Source organism: Hippopotamus amphibius, chromosome 11 (assembly GCF_030028045.1).
Source record: "Hippopotamus amphibius kiboko isolate mHipAmp2 chromosome 11, mHipAmp2.hap2, whole genome shotgun sequence".
Classification (NCBI taxonomy): domain Eukaryota; kingdom Metazoa; phylum Chordata; class Mammalia; order Artiodactyla; family Hippopotamidae; genus Hippopotamus; species Hippopotamus amphibius.
Window position 1 is genome coordinate 74,547,740 of NC_080196.1, and position 21,892 is coordinate 74,569,631.

At 36.7% G+C, this 21,892-nt stretch overlaps 1 protein-coding gene across 8 annotated transcripts in view; it reads right to left on the reverse strand.

Annotated features, from left to right (window-relative positions):
* The window catches only part of RBBP8 (RB binding protein 8, endonuclease), a 91,590-nt gene that overhangs the window by 20,515 nt on the left and 49,183 nt on the right, over window positions 1-21,892 (reverse strand). For all 8 annotated transcript variants that reach the window (XM_057699693.1, XM_057699694.1, XM_057699687.1 and 5 more), the window contains 5 exons: window positions 19,334-19,400; window positions 10,042-10,217; window positions 8,015-8,119; window positions 3,809-3,894; window positions 1,819-1,931 (listed from right to left, as the gene is read on the reverse strand). In XM_057699693.1, the coding sequence (XP_057555676.1) occupies window positions 1,819-1,931; window positions 3,809-3,894; window positions 8,015-8,119; window positions 10,042-10,217; window positions 19,334-19,400 (547 nt within the window). The remainder of the gene's footprint in view (window positions 1-1,818; window positions 1,932-3,808; window positions 3,895-8,014; window positions 8,120-10,041; window positions 10,218-19,333; window positions 19,401-21,892) is intronic.

The following is a 21,892-nucleotide window of genomic DNA, read 5'->3' on the forward strand; positions in this document are numbered from 1 at the left end:
TCTCTTTATTTGGCTGGACAGAAAGCAGAGAGAAATGATACAGCAAACATATCTCAATACAATGATATTTCTATCTATGAATATTTTTCCTAAGTAACTTAAATAATTCACTATATAAGAAAATCATATTTTAATAAATCCCACTGGGGACCCAAATTCTTTTGCTGTTACAAAAATCTTATCATGATTAACTCCAAGAAACAAAATTCTTATACTTCAGAATTGAACAAAACTCAAGACCCAGGCTGCCTGTAGCAGAGGAGACAGCTGTGGCAGCAGAAAGAGCATTAGGTTTGAAGATGTGTAATGGCTAAGAGCTCCGACTCTAGTACTTAATAGTTGCGTGGTCTTTTTTTTTTTTTTTATAATTTTATTTATTATTTTTTTGGGGGTACACCAAGTTCAATCATCTGTTTTTATACACATATCCCTGTTTTCCCTCCCTCCCTCGCCTCCCCCCCTACCCTCCCTCGAGTCCCCCCTACCCTCCCCGTCCCAGTCCTCTAAGGCATCATCCATCCTCGAGTTGAACTCCCTTTGTTATACAACAACTTCCCACTGGCTATCTATTTTACAGTTGGTAGTATATATATGTCTGTGCTACTCTCTCGCTTCGTCTCAGCTTCCCCTTCACCCCACGCCCCCTCCCAAACCTTGAGTTCTCCAGTCCATTCTCTGCATCTGTGTCCTTGTTCTTGTCACTGAGTTCATCAGTACCATTTTTAGATTCCGTATATGTCAGTTAGCATATAATATTTGTCTTTCTCTTTCTGACTTACTTCACTCTGTATGACAGACTGTAGGTCTATCCACCTCATTACATATAGCTCCATCTCATCCCTTTTTATAGCTGAGTAATATTCCATCGTATATATATGCCACATCTTCTTTATCCATTCATTTGTTGATGGGCATTTCGGTTGCTTCCATGTCCTGGCTATTGTAAATAGTGCTGCAATAAACATTATGGTACGTTTCTTTTGGGATTATGGTTTTCTTTGGGTATATGCCCAGTAGTGGGATTACTGGATCATATGGTATTCTATTTGTAGTTTTTTAAGGAACCTCCAAATTGTTTTCCATAGTGGCTGTACCAACTTACATTCCCACCAACAGTGCAGGAGGGTTCCCTTTTCTCCACACCCTCTCCAAGACCCAGGCTGCCTGTAGCAGAGGAGACAGCTGTGGCAGCAGAAAGAGCATTAGGTTTGAAGATGTGTAATGGCTAAGAGCTCTGAGTCTAGTACTTAATAGTTGCGTGGTCTTAAAAAGGCATTTAACCTTTGCGGAGCTGCATTTTTGTTGACTGTGAAAAATGGGGGTAATAAAACCTACTCTAATGAATTACTATGATGACAAATTAAATGTGATACATGTATCTAATACTGAAAGTCTTTTAAAAAGCAAAATACTACATAAATATAGGTATTGTTAGTTAATGGACATTCTGAAATTAGTAAAAACAAGATATATCCCGATCTTGGAAACTTATCCGAACTAATGATGGATTTCATACAACATCCAGTTTTTGAAAATACAGACCCAGAAGGGATAACTAGATCTTTAAAGGAGATAAGGCAGGGATCTCTTAAGTACTCCCTGACAGAAGTACAGAAAGAATCTAAAAGTAATATCCATCTCTCTAAACTAACACAAAAAGCCCTTAATTGGTCATAAACTGGGGGAAATATTTTTTAAATAAAAATTAATACAACCAGAATAACAAGCTGAGAAGAGAAATAGTTTAAATATATGGAACTCACTGGAATCGAATTTCATTGAGAGTTTGTAAGTTTTTACCAAAGTGCCCCAAATTACCTTAAACTATCTTCACTATTTCTTGTAGATTCCTCAAAAGGTTGTTTTTTGTGATCTCCTTCCAGACAGTGGTAGAGCTCATCATCAAGAGGGCTCCTAGGGCCTCGAGATTCCTTCAATAATAAAATATAAAGTACATAAATACAAAAGAAAATTATTTATTCTTTTTTTTTTTTGGGCTGTGCCATGTAGCACTCAGGATCTTAGTTCCCTGACCAGGGATCAAACCCACGTCCCCTGCAGTGAAAGCACGGAGTCTTAACCACAGGACCACCAGGGAAGTCCCCAAGATTATTTTTTCTTAAAAAGGAATGAAATAATGAGACATGTTATGATGTGGATGAGGCTAAGTGAAAGACAACAGACTCAAAAGCCACATATATGATTCCATTTATATGAATTCTCCAGAATAGGTAAATTCATAAGGACAGAAAGCAGACTGGTGGTTGCCAATTCCAAAAAACAAGATTAGTTAGATGAGAGGAAGGAAACAGAGATGATTATTTACACTTTAAGGAGGCAAATTTAAAGGATCCTTTAGAGAGCTGTGCTTCCCAAACTTTAACATGCATACAAATCGACTGAGGATCTTGTGAAAATATAAGTTCTCTTTCAGTAGGTCTGGGGTTAGGTTTGAGATTTTCTATTTCTAATAAACTTTCAGGGATGCAGATGCTATTGGCCTGTGGATCTCACTTTGAGCAGCAAGTCTTTAGAGATCAATTCCCTTATTAGATTTGGTGTCTACACTACTCTGACTTGCCAGGTTTATGGGCAGGAAGGGATTAAAAACCATTAAAACACATTTAAAGTTTAAAGGGTTAAAAACTACCCACCACCACTTGAAGATAGATTTAAAACTAGAAAGGACCAAAAAACAAAAAAACAAAAACCACAAAAAACCAAAACTCAAATGCAGTGAAAAACCAATTTAATTTTTAAAAATTCGACAGCAAGAAAATTTTAGAAGAGCATATATACATTTACTGACTAAAGCAAAGGAATATTGTTTTAAAGCTGTACCAAAATGAAACTTTCTTAAGATTGAAGAATTCAAGGTTTCCATTTTTCAGGGATCAATTAAGAAAAAGAGTAAATGTATCTGATGTAAGGAAGCACTAAAATAATGAAAAGAAAATCATGGGGTCAATTTCTGACTCAATCCCTAAAGATTTGGTCTAATTGGACTGGCATTTATAAGGAAAAAGATGAATTAAAGCACCTATAGTAGATCCAAGACTTTAGCCTGTCTTCCAAATCAAAGCCCAGTTTAAAGGACATTGAGAACATCCCTGGTGGCGCAGTGGTTAAGAATCTACCTGCCAGTGCAGGGGACATGGGTTCGATCCCTGGCCCGGGAAGATCTCATGTGCCATGGAGCAGCTAAGCCCAAGCACCACAATTAAGAAGCCTGTGCTCTAGAGCCCTCAAGCCACAACTACTGAGCCCACATGCTGCAACTATTGAAGCTCATGTGCCTAGAGCCTGTGCTCTGCAACAAGGGAAGCCACAATGAGAAGCCCACGCACCACAACAAAGAGTATCCCCACTCTCACAACTAGGGAAAGGCCTGTGCGCAACAACGAAGACCCAATGCAGCCAGTCAATCAATCAATAAAAATAAAGGATGCTGAAAAGATCCAATAAATTCTGAAATCAACCTAAAGGTTTAAATCTTAAAGTCTTCTCTTAGTTGGAAGAGGGTAGGCAAGAAAGGGGGGCAGGGAAGAGGGTTGGCTAAATCCTCTAAGCCATCTAAATTTTGACTCAACCCACAACCTATATCCCAAGGATTCTAAAGACTCTAGATTTCTGCAACTGCCTGGGGTGAATAATACAAATGGGGCTTTCTAGTCACATCAATTTTTGTTCTAGGCCTTTATCCAATACTCTTTGGATAAAATAATTTTTCTCTTGCTCAATTCTCTAAAAAATGACCTCAAAAGACACTAATTAACTCATATTATCACCAAACTAAACGATTACTTACAGATTCATCTTGAACACTAAGTCCAAGTGTTTCAGCAACAACTGTAGCTAAATTATCAGGAGAATAACTGCTTTTTCCATGTGTTTCTAAGTTAAAAAAAAGAAAACAAACACAAGCAATTATACAATTGTAGAACCTAGATGAATGAAAAAATACAAAAAAGGAAAGGAAAAGCGCAAAGGACCACTTTACAAAATGGCACTGAACAATTTTAAAAATTCTGTGCAAAAATTCCAAAATATCTACTATAAATTGTGATGTTACACGTATTTAGCATCTATGCTTGCTAAACTTTTTCTATTAGGTTTTCTATTTTTCCTAAATGAATGCAACAAACAGATTATTTTTCTTATTGCCACTGAAAAAAATAAAAAATATATAATTAAATGGATTTCTTGTGATATAAGACATAGCATGAATATCAAACCATATTTATATGTACCTTTCATGAAAACACTCGTTCATGAGAGTTTCACTTCATGAAAACTCTCTCACAGTGCAGAGAGATTTTCAGCACTGCATAATTTTCAAGTTTTAGGCTAACACATATTTATACAGAATTCACCTGTGTTCAAATATTTTATAAAGTTTTATGTATACAGAGTTTCAATAAGTCAACAAGTATTTATGGAGCACATACTATGTTTCAGGCATTGTGCTGGACATTATATGAAAAAAAAAAGGTTCTTGTCCTCAAGGAGCTTATGGGCTGCTATAGTTGAAATAGAAAGGTTAAAAAAAATTACAATAAAATATGATAAACATTAAAGGTACATAAAAGGGGTGATTTAAACACAGAGGAAGGACTCCTAAATCTACCTTGAGAAATCAAGGAATGCTCACCAAGTGATGACTAAGCTGGCTCTTGGGAGAAAAAGGAATTAAACTGGGCTAGGGGGCAGAGAGGATTCTAGATATGTGGAAGGTGAGATATATGAAACAAAATCGCACGTTCAGAGAATTACATGTGGTTCAACCACTGGAAATCAAAGCACAAAAGATATAATGGGAGTAGGACATAAGCCCAGACAGGTTGATAAGGGATCAGATTATGCTAAAGAATTTAAAATTTATCCTGTAGGCAATGAAGAGATATCCAAGGGTTTTTAATGGAGGATAGATGCAATATTTGGGCTGAAAAGGTAATTCAGACAGGCTGACAGAACAAGAAGCAGTCACTAATAGGCAAAGGGACTAATTAGATTACTAAAAGAGTCTCGTGAGAGATGCTGATGGGCCCAAACTACTATTACGTGGGTGCAGAAGAGTGTGCATGACAGACATGTAGGAGGTACAATCAATAAGACCTGGAGAATATTCAGATATAAGTTGAAGAAGCAGGAATCTAAGATGACTCGAAGTTTTCTGATTTAGGTAACTCAAACAGGTAAGTAAAGTGTCACTCACTGAGATTATAAGTAAAAGGATGAGTAGGTTTGACAAGGAAGTTTCATTCTGGACATGCTGAAGTGGAAGGGTATGCAGGTACAGATGTTCAACAGCAGGCAGATACACTGGTTTGGAATCCAGGAGAAAAGTCTTGGAAAGAGATAGATTTGGAATTTATCACATAGGTGGTAGCAGAATACTAACTCTAAGTGAAGATTCCTCCAGAAAGAGAAAAAGAGAGAATAGGCCAAGGATCATATATATTGGGGACAATAACATTTAAAAGACAGAGAAAAAACAGCCAATGGTGAAAAACGAGCAGTAAGAAGAGAATGAAGAGTGGCATCACTTCAACAGAGTGCTCAATGTCAAATGTCATAGAAAGGTTAAGTAAGATAAGGACTGGGAAGTATCCACTAGAGTTAACAACCAGGAGGTCTCTGATGACTACTGCTGAGCAGTCCAATGTAATAAGTGAGAAAAGAGAGGGTGAGGATGTGTTCCCTTTTCTCCCCCTTCCTCCCCGTCTTCTTCCTCCCTCCCTCCTTCCTCTCCCTGCACTTCTTTCTCTCCCTGGAATGAATGGGATAGAGAAAGGAGAAACTGAGCACAGACCACTTTTTCAGCCTTGAAGAGAAGCTCTAGCTAAGAGTGGAGACAATTAAAAGGGGGTTACTTTAAAAGACAGAAGATAACATATACGTTGAAAGGCAAGAACCTGCAGAGAGACTGGAGATACAGGACAAGAGAACCACTGATGCAGTAAAGTTCTGGCAGCAGCAGCAGCAGCAGCAGACGGGCTCCTGAGTGCTGAGAAACAAGGTTCTGCCACACTCAGTCTAACATCCCCTGCAGCCTTTGCCTGCCAGTCTGTCTATACACATGCACACACGCACGCGCGCGCACGCACACACGCACACCCACACACTAATATAAAACGATTTGTAGCCTTCAGAGTATAGGCTCTGTCCTAATATTAAATGAATAAGTGACTAAGTATGGCCAGCCCTTCCAGTTGCACTCTGCATTCCATCTCCTCTCACTTTTTCAAGGATCTGGCAACTGTTCCCTCTCTCTCCAGAATTACTCATTTCTCTCTCTTTTTTTTTTTTCTGGCCATGCTGCGAGGCATGAGGGATCTTACTTCCCCAACCAGGGATCGAACCTGCACCCCGCCACAGTGGAAGCACGGAACTTCAACCACTGGACCACCAGGGAACTCCCCCTTATTTCTCTCTCTTTACTTGATCATTCCATAAGCATAAAAACATGCTGAATATGCTATAATGTTCCATCTTTTAAAATCCTCCCTGGACCCATGTTTCTCTTTAGCCACTGTCCATTCTCTCTTCCCCTTTCACCACAAAAGGCCTTGAAGGACTTGTTCACAGGTGCTGCTTCCCTTTCTCTTGAACATGGTAGTCTAGTTGATGACCCTTACACTTTAACAGTTATTAAGAATTTAGCACTCCATGGTCTCCAGTGGACCAAATCCAATGGTCAATTCTCAGTCTTCATCTTCTGTGACCTATCGGCACTGTTCACCATAGTGACCACTTGCTCCTTTCTCTCTTGGTTTAGAGGACACCACTTTATCTTGGTTTTCCTATCTCACTGGCAGCTCCTTTTCTGGCTACTTAGTCGGCTCCTCCTCATTTTCTCAATCTCTAAATCACCAACCCAACAGCTGTGATACTGCCTCCAAGGAGGTAAAAATGGTTCCTGGGGGGCAAAAAAATCTTCTTATGTATGAGACACAGATACATATACACACATTCAGTATACCTGCAGTATTAAAATCCCATGGGGGAAGTGATTGGGGGGAAAAACATCTAAAAAGGCTGGATGGGAGTGATAATAAAAAAAAAATAGTTGAGAATCACTGCTTTACATAGTCGAGTGTCTCAGGGCTAAGTACTGGAACAACTTCTCTTCCCCATCTTCACTCACTTGCTTGGCAATCTCATCCAGTTTCATGGCTTCAGTTGTTAGACCTACATGCTTATAACTTCCATTTGTATCTCTATGCTAGACTTCTCTACATTCACACTCACCTGTACATCCAAAATCTTTACCTGAATGCCCACCCAGCATCTGAAACAAAATATTCTCAAAACCAAACTCCTGATTTCTAATCACCCCTACCCTCAGCTCCACCCTGCAAAACTCCTGCTCCCAGTCTCTCTCCTCTTAGCAAATAGCAACTCTAAAGAACAGAGTTGCTCAAACCAATCTCCCTTTCATTTACTCTGCCTCAGCCACACAGGGCTCCTTAATGTCCTTCAAACAAACCAAAGAGCAACCTCACCTCAGGACCTTTGTGATCACTGACTTCTCCACCTGGGATGTTCTTGTCCCAGAAATCCACATGACTCACTTGCTTCCCTCAGTCTCTGCTCAAATGTTACTTTTAAAATGAGGCTTTCTAATATCTCTTCTTACCCTGCTCTATTTTTCTTCAGAGCTCCTACTTCATCTAACATATATTTCTTTCTCCCCCAACTAGATTGTAAGCTCTATGAGGTTAAAGATTTTGTTTTGTTTAGTGCCTGGTATACAGTAGGCACTCAAATATTTGTTGAATGAATGAGTAAACCACAGTAAAGCCTTATTTACTTAAAATTACTAGCAATTTGTATTAATGTAGATGGGATATTAATATGAATTAATAACAAGATTACTTTCCAATATGAAAAGACTGCTAAACAAATAATACAAACAAAATCATATGGAAAATATTTTAAAATATTGTCTAATTCTGACGCCGCTCTAGCCCACGAATTCTAAACTTTAAAGTAATCTCAGTATCTTGCTTACTAGCCATTGGAGCTTGACTCTGAGCACAAGTATCGGCTACTAGAATTTCACTTTCATTAGGTTTATGTTGTGGATGAGTTGAAGACGTTGGTACTTTTCTCAATTCTAAGGGGAAAAAAGAGGAGAGATTACATGTAAACAAACAATCATGATGAAAAATAATAAGCCAATACTTAAAAGTGCATTTTATTGACATAACTTCAATATTCTAAAAAGTTTATTCCTTTAGATTCACTGAGAAACAAAGTTGGAAGTTAGGAAGGTGGGGGAGAGAGGACTGAAACAGATAAGCTTCTTCTGATCTAAGCTTTCTAGAGTTGTAATATTTTAATGTATCTTTTCCTTGTGTATTACTGCAAATAAGTAGGTTCATTTGAAATGAATACTGCATCATACAGATTTTCAATCTTTGTTTTAGTTTTCATTTTTTGGAAGGAAATTGGAAACATGCTTTACCAGAAATCATGCCACTATTTAAGGATTTAATTCAAAGAAAACCGAAAGAAGGATAAAGTAAAGGGAAACAGACTTTTACTAATTACAACTGGAAATTATCATTAAAAAGCAGTATACATTTTAAAATAACAAGCACGGGTGGTTAGAAAGAGAAAAGGTAACTAGTCATTAAATTAGTTTAAAAATAATTTGCATGGCTCAAAAGTGATCTTATATTTTAAAACCAAAATCTCATATTTCAAGTAAAAATGATCAGAAAAAAATTAAAATGGATAAAGTTTTAAATAGTTACAGGTAATTCTCATACCATGAAGAAATGAAACCAAGAGCATTTTTACTAGATACAAAAGACTACTTTCCTAAAAAAGAAAATTGCTGTGATTTGTTTTTCTGGATACTCTTTCAGATGGATTTAAACATGATCTACATTATGCCGATGCTTATCTGTAGTGATTCATGTCCTATCCAATACCAGACTAAAAGGCCCACAAATGTTCATTCTAAATCCACGATCCTACATTTTACTTTAGCTCCTAATTACGTGTAAGATTTTTAACAATTCTTTTGTTTTCCACTAGATGGTGATGCAAGCTCACATAAAATGGGGGAAAACTGTCAATTTTCCAATATCAAAGATTAAGATCTATTCTTTTAAAAGGCATAGCTACTGTCAACAATTTCTTTGTATTATAAAAATATCTCTAGGACTATGAAAAGTCTTTCCCCACAAATGCTTTCTTTGTTACAAACAGTTTAGGGTAAAGATGAAAGTTTTGAATACTGATATGCTTTTAGGTCAATATTAAAAGGAATAAGCACTGTATCATGTCACAGGATAAATTTCAGGACTACATGAAAAGGTAGTTCCAAAGCATTTAGCAGGAATGGTAAACAGGCCTGAAATTAGAAATATGTCACTGATAAGCCATAAACTAGATGCATTATAAAGCCATTTCTTCCTTTACCACTAAGTGCTGCATATTATAAAAAATAAAAATAGCTAATTAAAGCTTTGGGAGTAGCCATGGATAGGACTTGGAAAGTACAAAAGCTTAGAGCCAGGGAGATTTATATTTGAATTCTGACTCATCTACTTACTTGACAGTAACCCTTTTTATTTAACCCCTCTAAAGAGCAAATCTTTCCTCATCTGTAAAAGGAAGGTGCTAGTAGCTACCTGACAAACCTGTCATGAGAATTAAAATACAGTAATAATGTATTCAAATCACTTAGCATAATAACCGGCACACAGTAGGTGGAACTTAGGTTACTTTCCTTTTTCCATGTATCCCACTCAGATATATACACATAGAAATATTTTTTAAATAAAAAGAAAAAAAAAGGAAAAAACTATCCACTACATTTGTAAAATGCTGAGTGTTTACATATTCAGATGAGCAACACAGGTCTATACATAGTAAGAGCAGAAGATGCCTTCCCAGTCACTTCACTAATGGATGTTAAACTTACAGCTGTAACACAAGTTACCTGAACAATGACTATCTTCCTAACAATAGATGAATTTTTTTTTTAACAGAACCAGCTAACTAAACTACAACTCCAATCCTCACCATGTGCACACCCAGAGTGCTCCAGTTTAGTATGTGTTTGTTCTACGTATCGGACATGGAGGTTCTCCTTTCTTCGTAGCCGGTTAGTGCCAGAAAATGAAAAGGTGGTTATTGGTGAATCTGGAATAACATCTTCCTCAGATTCAAGATCAGCTGCTTGATGTGGCTGATCATTCCTAGAGGAAAACAAGGACAAAGGAAAGAAAATTAGTTCAATAAATGTTTATTAAAAAATCTACCATATTGTATGAGCTACAGAACACAGGTATGAAGCTATAAGAGATATAATTCCTTGCATCTAAATACAAGGATTAGAGAAGTACTCAAATAAATAGAGTACCAGGTGGGGAATATTATGGTCAGAAGTGAAGTGGAAAGTGTAGTTGGTGGTACTTGAGGTAAAATTAAAACAATTTCAAATGGCAGAGAAAGTCAGCAGAGGATCCTCCAAGTTTGAGTAAAGGCAGGCAGTACTGTGTACCTGTGTTAGAGAAGGACAAGCTGGAACTACATGAAGGAGAGCCTCGACTAAGTGTGCACAAAATTTAGAAAGCAAGAGGAAAAGGAATTAAGGTTTTAGAGCATGGAAGTAAGGTGACAATCTAGCAGCAAGACTGTGCAAGATTGACTGGGACAGAAAGAAAGGAGGCAGTGGCTATAATAGTTCGGGCAGGAGCTTCTGTGGGTTTGAACTCGAATTCTTAAGATAAGTACGGAAAGGAAGGGACCAGTGTTAAATACTGTGGCAAGAGAATCAATAAGACTTGGCAAATGACAGGTTCAGGGTGACAATTAACACTAACAGTGATAACATCAACATTTGTTGCAGGTTTACACTGCCAGGAACTGTTCAAAGTGCTACATGTATCAGTTTAAGTATAAGGTATTACCATCATTACTCTCATTTCACAAAGGGAAAATAAAGACACAGAAGTTAAGTCACTTACTGAAATATAACAGTAAGTAACAGAAGCAGGATCTAAACCCTGACAGCCAGACTCCTAGGACAATACTATTATCCTTGGTATAGACTGTGGGACTAATGACTGACTACAAGTAGGACTCAGACTTTGAATTTCTACTCCTGCTTCTGTCCAGGCTCACTTACAGTGCTCTTAACACATCAGTCAGAATAGTCCTATTAAAACTTGTCATATTATGTCACTCTTCTGATTAAAACCTGCCACATCTCCCCACTTCACTGAAAGCACAAGTCAAAGTCCTTTAAATGATTGATCTAATCACCCCCCACCCCTATTACCTCTCTGACTCCTTTTATGTTATATTCTACTCCAGCCACCGTTCCTTCCCCGAGGCTCCTCAAACACACCAGACACGCTCCCACTTTGTGTTTGCTCTAGCTGTTCCATCTGCTTGGAATGCTCATCCTCAGATATCACATGGCTAACTACCTCATCTTTCTCAAGTGTCTGCTGGAGTTTTACCTTCTCTTCAATGTCTGTCTTGAACGTGCTATTTAAAACTGCAACCCCCTCCCCACCCCACACCCTAGTACTGTGGCTCCTTGTTATTCTGCTCTGTTACTTTATCCACAGCAGTTACTGCTTTCTCACATACTGCATAATCGATTTGTCTATTGCTCACCAACCAGAATGTGAGCTTGAAAAGGATAAGGATCTTTTTGGTTCACTGATACATCACAAGTGTCTGCAATAGTGGGTACCTGCTACATGCTCAATAATTATTTACTGAATGAAAGAATATGAGACATTCCCAGATTTCACTAGAAAAATAAATTGGTGATCTAGGCATATGTTCTTGCCCAATTCAATTCAGGAACAAAGGCACCTGAAGACTGGGTTTGAACTGAATTGTAGATATTAAGTAAAATAAAGTTAATTCACTTTAACTCAACTGACTTTCCTATGTCAAACAATCACTGATCTTATTTGCCACCAATTTTTTTCAGTCTGTCAGGAATTTAGGCTTTACTTTACATGACAAAACCAGTGTGTCCTAATATACTCATATCAATTTGTAATATGTACATAGTTCCAACAAAGAATAATGAGATTTTTTATGTTATGATCAAGAGATTTTTTTAAATTAAAAGAGAATAATTTTTCCTAACAGATATCTTAATTTCCTAGATAATATCAACATTATTTGTGGTTCACAATCCTATATTCTATACTGAGGAAAATCTTTAGAGCTAATATTTAATCTCTACCTACAATTCTACCATCTTATTCTGGAAAAAAAAAGTAAACTAAAGTCATATGAGAAACCCTTACAAATTAATGGAGTGTGAAATCTATTTGACCTCACTTTAACTAATCACGTCACAGGCTACCTGCCTATTAGTCATAAAAATTCAACCTGAAACATGAATGAGTCACGAGAAGAAACTGATTTCCTGGCAGAGTCAATCTAGAAGTAGCTGGGATCACAAGAAGAAAACACACACACACATACACACAAAACCAGCTCTAACTAGAGGTGTCTAAACTAAGTAAACAAGTGCTGGCTTTGTCCTCCTTTGTCATTAAAAAAAAGGGAAACAAAACAAAACAACTTTCCATATAGTAACCAAGTTTCTTCTTTAAAGTATTAGGCCTCATCTTATTTTCTGAGAAAAGTTAAAAGTTTATGCCACAGCTTTTGGTTAATTACGTACACTGGTCATCTTTCTCCTTCCACTTTTCTAATGGCCTGAAAGTCTCCCTTTAAATTCCTGTCACAACAATTTTAGTTGTTCATTCTTCAAAAGAGCTGTAAGGATCCAGGGTCTCCCTTCATAATGAGTCTGTAAAAAAGTTTTTAATATTCAAGCTTTTCTCCTCCTCTAAAGAACTCACACTTCCAGTTAAAATATAATTTAAATTTAATGAAGTAGTTATAGCTATCAAGTTCACGCAAACATTCTGATTTTCAAAAAAGAGGGTTCCCCGAAATATACACTAATGAGTCTGATACCCTGGCTTCTTGGAACCAGTTTATTATATGAATAATTCAAATAAGACTAATTTTTAAAAATAGGGTTATAAAGCCACTTTTCTGAGGAATGCTCTACTGTATATCTAGCTCTCAGGAAGGCATCTGACAATGATTCTCTTGCTATCTTCTCACTGTAAACAAAAGGAGGAAATACAAACTTGGTACTAACAGAGAAAAACAGACTCCAGACTGAACACCACCAGACAAAGAATTATCACTGATGAGGAAACCTGTGGTAGTATGCCTCAGGGCTCCATCCTTAGGCAGTTCTGTTCTCAACATTTATGACTGATTTTGATGCAGGGAACTGATGGAATATTCATCAAATTTATGAAAGACACAAAGCTGAGAATAAAAGCTAACCTAATACATGGTAGGAAAAAAATCAACATATGAAAGACCCCCCCCAGAGGCTGGAATAATGGGTCAAATCTAATAGGATAAATGCAAGAAAAAAAGCCTCACTGAAGTGAGTCAGAAGAGAGAGAATCCACCTACACGGGGTGACACCATGTAGGTATGCTTCTAAGGCTGTTTTAGTACAAAACTATAGAAAGGGTATTAAACTCTGAAGTGAGGTAGACCTGGGTTCAAATCCTGCATCTGACATTTACCAGTCACACTGGGTAAGTTACTTAACCTCTGTAAGCCTCAGTTACCTCAACTATTAAAGTAGATCCAGTACTGTACTTTCCTATTTCATTTTTGTGGGAAAGTTGTGAGAAAGAAATAATATATGTAAAAATGTAATGCAATAAATAGTATTTAATCAATAGTGCTCTTACCTTACAACGAAGACTCCTCTGATACACGATTTCCACAACAACTACTATAAAGCCATAGGGAAGACTTTGACATAGAGGTTCTAGCTAGCAGTAAACCCAGTTAAGGAACCACCAGTAATGTATGTATGTTTTGACCACGTTAATATAAGTAAAAAGATACAAAAAATGAAGGGGGCAGTACTGTTCTACTGGTCAGACTATACCTAGAAGACTGAGTTAAAATATTGATAAACTGAACCATTAAAGAGAAATGATAATTTAAAGAATCTTGAAGTAATGTCTCATGAGGAACAGTTAATGAACAGAGAATATTTACTCTGTATATTTACCTATTTACGATTAAGACTCAGGAGGGCCCCATACCTGTCCTCATGTAAACAAAGGGCCATCAAAAAAGGGGGGGGGAAGGGACTTCCTAGGTGTGCAGCGGCTAAGAATCTGCCTGCCAATGCAGGGGACATGGGTTTGAGCCCTGCTCCAGGAAGATCCCGCACGCCATGGAGCAACTAAGCCCGTGTGCCACAACTATTGAGTCTGTGCTCTAGAGCCCATGAGCCACAACTATTGAGCCCATGTGCTGCAACTACTGAAGCCCACACTCCTGGAGCCCATGCTCTGCAACAAGAGAAGCCACAATGAGGAGCCCACACATCACAATGAAGAGTAGCCCCCACTCGCCACAATTAGAGAAAGCCCATGTGCAGCAACAAAGACCCAATGCAGCCAATAAATAAATAAATAAATAAATTTTAAAAAAGGGGGTGGGAGTAAAATTTGTTCCAGATGGTCCAGGAAGATGAAAATCAGAATCAACAAATATCACGTTGTACAGTGATTTCTACCCAAACTTAGAACTTTTAACAGTATCCTCTCACTAAAATTAAAAATAGGCTTAGGAGACAGTCAACCTGTATAAAAGATATTCAAACAATGGCTATTTGTTAAAGAAGTTACACAAGGAATTCAATTTAAAAGAGAGCACGGAGAAAATGACAATATTACCCAAAGCAACCTACAGATTCAGTGCAATCCCTATCAAATTACCAATGGCATTTTTCACAGAACTAGAACAAGAAATTTTGTGATGTGTATGGAAATGCAAAAGACCCGGAATAGCCAAAGCAATCTTGAGAAGGAAAGACGGAGCTGGAGGAATCAGGCTCCCTGACTTCAGACTATACTACAAGGTTACAGTGATCAAGACAGTATGGTATTGGCACAAATACAGAAATATAGATCAATGGAACAGAATAGGGAGCCCAGAGATAAACCCACACATATATGGGCACCTTATCTTTGACAAAGAAGGCAAGAATATGTAATGGAGAAAAGACAGCCTCTTCAATAAGTATTGCTGGGAAAACTGGACAACTACATGTAAAAGAATGAAATTAGAAGACTTCCTAACACCATACACAAAAATTAACTCAAAATGGATTAAAGACCTAAACGTAAGGCCAGACACTATAAAACTCTTAGAAGAAAACATAGGCAGAACACTCTATGACATACATCAAAGCAAGTCCTTTTTGACCCACCTCCTAGAATAATGGAAATAAAAACAAAAATAAACAAATGGGACCTAATGAAACTTAAAAGCCTTTGCACAGCAAAAGAAACCATAAACAAGAAGACGACCCTCAGAATGGGAGAAAATATTTGCCAACAAAGCAACTGAGAAAGGATTAATCTCCAAAATATACAAGCAGGTCATGCAGCTCAATATCAAAAAAGCAAATAACCCAATCCAAAGATGGGCGGAAGATCTAAATAGGCATTTCTCCAAAGAAGACAGAAGACGTGCAGATGGCTAACAAAGACATGAAAAGATGCCTAACATCACTAATCACTAGAGAAATGCAAGTCAAAGCCATGAGGCATCACCTCACACCAGTCAGAACGGTCATCATCAAAAAATCTAGAAACAATAAATGCTGCAGAGGATGCAAAGAAAAGGGAACCCTCCTGTACTGTTGGTGGGAATGTCAATTGGTACGAGCCACTATGGAAAACAGTATGCAGGTCCTTAAAAAAACCAAAAACAGAACTACCATATGACCCAGCAATCCCACTACTGGGCATACACCCTGAGAAAATCATAATCCAAAAAGATACATGTACCACAATATTCATTGCAGCACTATTTACAATAGCCAGGACATAGAAGCAACCTAAATGCCCATTAACAGATGAATGGATAAAGAAGATGTGGCACCTATATACAATGGAATGTTACTCAGCCATAAAAAGGATGAAATTGAGTTTTTGTAGTGAGGTAGATGGACCTAGAGTCTGTCATACAGAGTGAAGTAAGACAGGAAGAGAAAAACAAATACCGTATGCTAATGGATATATATATAGAATCTAAAAAATTGGTACTGATGAACCCAGTGACAGGGCAAGAATAAAGATACGGATGTAGAGAAAGGACTTGAAGACACAGGGGTGGGGGGGGTGGGCGCGCGAGAAGAGGAAGCTGGGACGAAGTAAGAGAGTAGCACTGACATATATACACTACTAAATGTAAAATAACTAGCTAGTGGGAGGCTGCTGCATAACACACGGAGATCAACTTGATGATGGATGATGACTTAGAGGGGTGGGATAGGGAGGGTGGGAGGGAGTCTCAGCAGGGATGGTATATGGGGATATAGGTATAAATACAGCTGATTCACTTTGCTGTACAGCAGAAACTGGCACAACAGTGTAAAGCAATTATATTCCAATAAAGAGCTTTAAAAAAAAAGAGAGAGAGAGCACTGAGGGAATTCCCTGGCAGTCTAATCCAATGGTTAGGGCTCTCCACTTTCACTGCTGAGGGTGTGGGTTTTTTTTTTTTTAAAAAAAAAAGACTCCTTGACTTTCACTGACCCAGCACATCCATTTCCCAAAACAAAATGAGCCATGACCTCAACACTTAGCTTATTTAATTATTTTCTTTCTGTGACTGGTACAGTTGAGCATATATTTTGAACTTTATAACAGCAAATTTTTTTACTATACTGTCACTGAACAACTGTCCTACCATAAAGGGTATCTGTAACATCAAACCCAGATTAGGTGAGTCAGAATTACTGCATTTAACAAGAAAAAGTATAAATAAAATAATACTTTTTGTAAAGTTCAGGGAAATTTCAGGCAAGTTAATACTCACTATTTTTTTCTTCTGACTGAAAGCAAAAGGGAATTTGTTTGAGGAGAACAAGCTGTAAAAGAAGTTGGCTTCTGAGAATAACATCTTAAATTTCAGGAGAGAACTGAAAGACACAACAGATTACCTCCTACACTGCTCTAAGGCATGTACTAAATAAAACATACATGCTGTGAGCTCATCTATATGATGGATCTTTACTATTATTTTGAACTTCAGCTTTTATTTCTTTTCTCATATATCAATGAGCTTCAACAGAAAAATTTGTGAATTTGAGAACACTAAAAATAAACTAATTCTGGACAAATTAGAATTCACATTCCATCAAGCAAATGACATTATCTAGTTTCAATTCACTTTATCACCTTGGTTTTGGAGGCATTCACCTATCTAATTCTGTATAACCTCTACAGGCTAGTTATTTATCTTTGGTATTCATAAATATCATAAATATTCATGGTATCATAAATACCATAAGCTACATATGGTAAATTACTTCACAGAACATAAATTAATGTAGGTCAACCACGACTTATCTGAAATCTTTGGAACCAGATGTCATTCAGAATTCAGTTTTTTAAAAATGAAGGGTAACGCAGAGCATATACAGCTTATTATACAAAACACCTCCAGTGGAGCCTGAGGTATCATCCTGCAGTCAAACACACTGATATTATCACAGTAAAGCATAGGAATGCTCACAGGAAGTGGGACAAATAAGGACCATAATAAAAAGTATCTTGTCAGTTGAAGTGATGTTAGGTTGTGAGTAACATTTCAAAAAAAAAAACAACTTCGGGTTTTGGAATCACATAGAAAAGACTGTGACTTTGTGTTCTAGCCTGACTTCAATAGGTAGCATGAGTAAAATTAAAAAGTGTTGACATTTTCATACACACATTTGATAATCTCATAGCCTTCTTTCCTCATCTATTATCCCCCGTCAAAATTCTCTCTGGGTACCAATATTGAGTGGACTGACAACATGGGAGAAATATCAAAATCCTATTGGACATCTACTGCTTAAAAATATACTGATACGATAAAGATGTTAATTCTACTTGTGAGATTAGTTTATACATAAGACAATAACTAAGCCAAAATAATGTTACGTAGTTTAGCAAAGTTTTTGTAGATGTCCACTAAAATGCAACAGTCTTTAAAAACCCTCTAGGACTTCCTAGGTGGCGCAGTGGCTAAGAATCTGCCTGCCAGTGCAGGGGACACGGGTTCGATCCCTGCCCCAGGAAGATACCACATGCCGCGGAGCAACTAAGCCCGTGTACCGCAACTATTGAGCCTGCGCTCTAGAGCCTGTGAGCCACAACTACTGAGCCTATGTGCCGCAACTACTGAAGCCCACGCGCTTGGAGCCTGTGCTGTGCAACAAGAAAGGCCACTGCAATGAGAAGCCCGCGCACCAAAAGGAAGAGTAGCCCCCGCTCGCTGCAGCTAGAGAAAGCCGGTGTGCAGCAACGAAGACCCAACACAGCCAATAAAATTAAAAAAAAAAAATTTATAAAAAAACAAAACAAAACCCTATAAACCATTAAGACTATCCTGAATCCTAACTCTTAAAAATTATTACATAAGCTTTACATAAATGGGAACTAAGAACTGACCGTACCTCTGTTTTGCATCAGTCAGACTAGATCCAGAAAAACAGATTCTTTTTTTGAGACACTGTCAAATAATGGAAAGAACAAAGCCTTTTAAGTGAGAAGATGGGGTTCTGAGTTATGTTTCATTATCTACTAGTTGTGAAGCCATCGCAAGTTGACTTTTGTAAGATGTGGATTCCTTATCTATAAAGTAGAGATAATAAAACTCCCTTGAAGAATCACAGTGAGGATTAGAAATAATAAACATAAAACACAAAGAAGAGTAACCGGTACACAAGATAAAAGTTATTTTTATTAATAGAAATTGGGGGAGAGGGGAGAGGGAAAGGAGGAAGTTTTTCAGGTCTGAGAAGTGTATAAGAGGAAATAATTATTCAGATTGCTTTTATAAAGTTTCTGGGACAGGGCTAGAAGAGTGGTAACAAAACTCAAATATTTATTTAATATATAAGTACTTCAAATAATTTATTTGAATGATTTATTATTTATAATAAATCGTTAAGGAAATTAAAATGCTTTAAATTAAAATGTTTTGATACTTTATATAGTCACACACTAAGCTAAGAGATGCACACACACTCTTCATATATACTCCCAAGACAAAACAAAAATACAGTGATTTTCTTTATATTTTCATTTGCAGAACACTTTATGATTTTTAAAAATGAAATCTTTAACTCAATATATCTTTACAGTTTGCAAAGCTAAGTAAAATGAACAAAGAGAAGCTGGGGAAAACATTCACTTTTCTGCTGCAATTAAGAAAAAATACTTACTCAATTTTCTGCTGCAGCTGTTCAGAAAGCTTTTTATTTTCTTCCTGTAGAGTATTCTTTTCATTCACTTAAATATAATGTGAAAAAGAAAGCACAGATTATAGCTATATTAAGATGTATGTCAGGCTCTTTTAATAATTTCAACAATCATGGAGAAATCAGGATTTCAAATTCTAAGTCATAATGTTAGGGTTAATGCTACTGTTCAAAACTAATTTGTTACTAGGTAGTGATTATTACATCACATATTGTGCCAGTTCCATGTAAATGATTAACTGATCATTTTATGCAATGCTTGTGGGCAAAAAAGAAAGAGTACCTCATGTACTGGGGAGAATAGTTTAATTATTCATACTGAGGACAAGAAAAGCATTCCATCTGGTTACTCAGTTCTACTAATTTCAAATATCATTTTAGTGAGTCATTTATCTTGAAATAAATCTGATCATAAAATGTAACACTGAGTATCAGTGTAATTTTAATAACATAAGAACACTTAAGTAAATTTTCTTCATTAGTCATACTCTATGTTTCATGACTAATTATGGTATCAGTAACTTAAATATATCCTTGAAGTAGTATCTCCTTGTCTGAATCTACCTTGACTGAATTTTCCTATCCATCCTTATTTATAAAGCAGAAACTCAGTTTTGGGCTATAATTTCTAGTGCTGCCAGCACAAAATTTTTATCAATCTTTGATAGTATGTCATTGGTTAAGCATGTGTTTTACTAAGAGGAATATATCAAAGAGATCAAGTCAGAGTAAGTACAATTAACCTTTCAGAGAGAAAGTTAATCATACTCCAAACATCTGTTAACAATTTAGTGGTTTCCAAATCTAAACATATTTTCTTACATTGAGTAAATAAAAATTTGTTGACTATATATCAATACAGTATGTGAGGGTTACTAAACTACCTCCTGTGGAGGATCTGAAAAAACAAACAAACAAAACAAGAACAACAACAAAAAACCCCCTTAAGATATGACAGTGACCTAAAGGAAAGTGTAGTTTAACGAGAGATGATATTATATAAACATATTTTTTACAACTAAAAGTGACAAGGGCACTAGAGAGTTTCAGATAAAATACTAAATGAAATTCCAAGGAGAAAAAGGTTACTTTGGGCTGTTGAGAAAATCAGGAAAGGATTCAAGAGGACAATTGAGCTGGACACAGGAAGAGAAATCCAAGAGACTCCCACTCCACCACCACAATCAACAACAAAAACAAAACAAATTGTGAGCTAAAACCCCAGCAGTGTAAGCAAGCAAGATGCTGGTATCACCACTGATGGAGGGACTAAACTGGAGATTTCCAGTTTAGGCCTGAACTCCTGGAATGGAGCCAAAGCGATCCAAATTTACTTACCATTAGAGTCAGTAGAAAATAACTCTTATATAGATTCCCAAGTATTGCAGATAACAGAATTATATGATAATGAAATGTTTACAGATTTAAAAGATGGAAGGCCCAAAACTAACATGATAGAAGTGATTACCAAAAATAAATAGGCAGACAAGATTGAGATGATTTGAGCATCAATAAAATATAATGAACATAACTGACACACACTGAGTATATAAAATTCTACGTGTCTATTATGCTTAAAACAGAGAAAGCCCCAATCACATCAAAAGCAAAATGAAACATAACATACGTAACACATAAAACCTCATTTGTCACCATCGTAGGTAACTATTATATAAGATCTTACTCTGAAAAGTGGCAATTAAAGGGAAAAAATTAAGATGTATCATGCCTTTCTAGAAGGAACTATATCCCAAGGTAACCAATAGCCCCAACTGATGAGGGAGAATTCTTGTTTACAGACGAATGCCAGCTGATAAAGAATAAGAGAAATGGAAAATTATCATTTTGTAGTTCGTAATTAAATAATTGATTCAAGCCAGAATCACCACTGGATACTAAAACCATTAAAGAAAGATTGAGGAAGAACTGTATTTTTGCAAGATTTCAAAGTATCACACATTCATCCTCAAACCCAGACCACCTGGTGGTACTTGGGGACAACATCTATATCCTAATATGATGCAATATAAAGTAGACAATTTTACCTATGAAGTACTGCTGTCAGAAATGTTTCATCTGGACCTAATCAAGCCTTCAGATAAAATTTCTATTTTATAGGAAATAAAGAAACAAGATAAAGAAAATGAGAAAAATCCAGAAGGTGGCATAATTTTAGGAAAACAGCTCTCCTTCTTTAACAAGTCAATGTCATAGAAGAAAAAAATAGGAAGGGAGCTAAAAGAAGACAAATGCAACGTGTAGTCTGTGCTTGGCAGGTTTCAACAACACTGTTGCAAACTACCTTAAAAGGGACAATTGTAGAAATATGAATATGGACTGGCTCTTAGAGAACATTAGAGCAATTATGGATAATATTTGGTAGGTAAGGTAGTGGTACTGTGGTTAGGTACAAATTATCCAAGTATTTAGAGGAGAAATATCCTGATGTATGTAATTTACATTAAAATATTTCAGTTCAAAAAGAAATGAAGAAAATACAGCAAAATATGAACAACTGTTAAA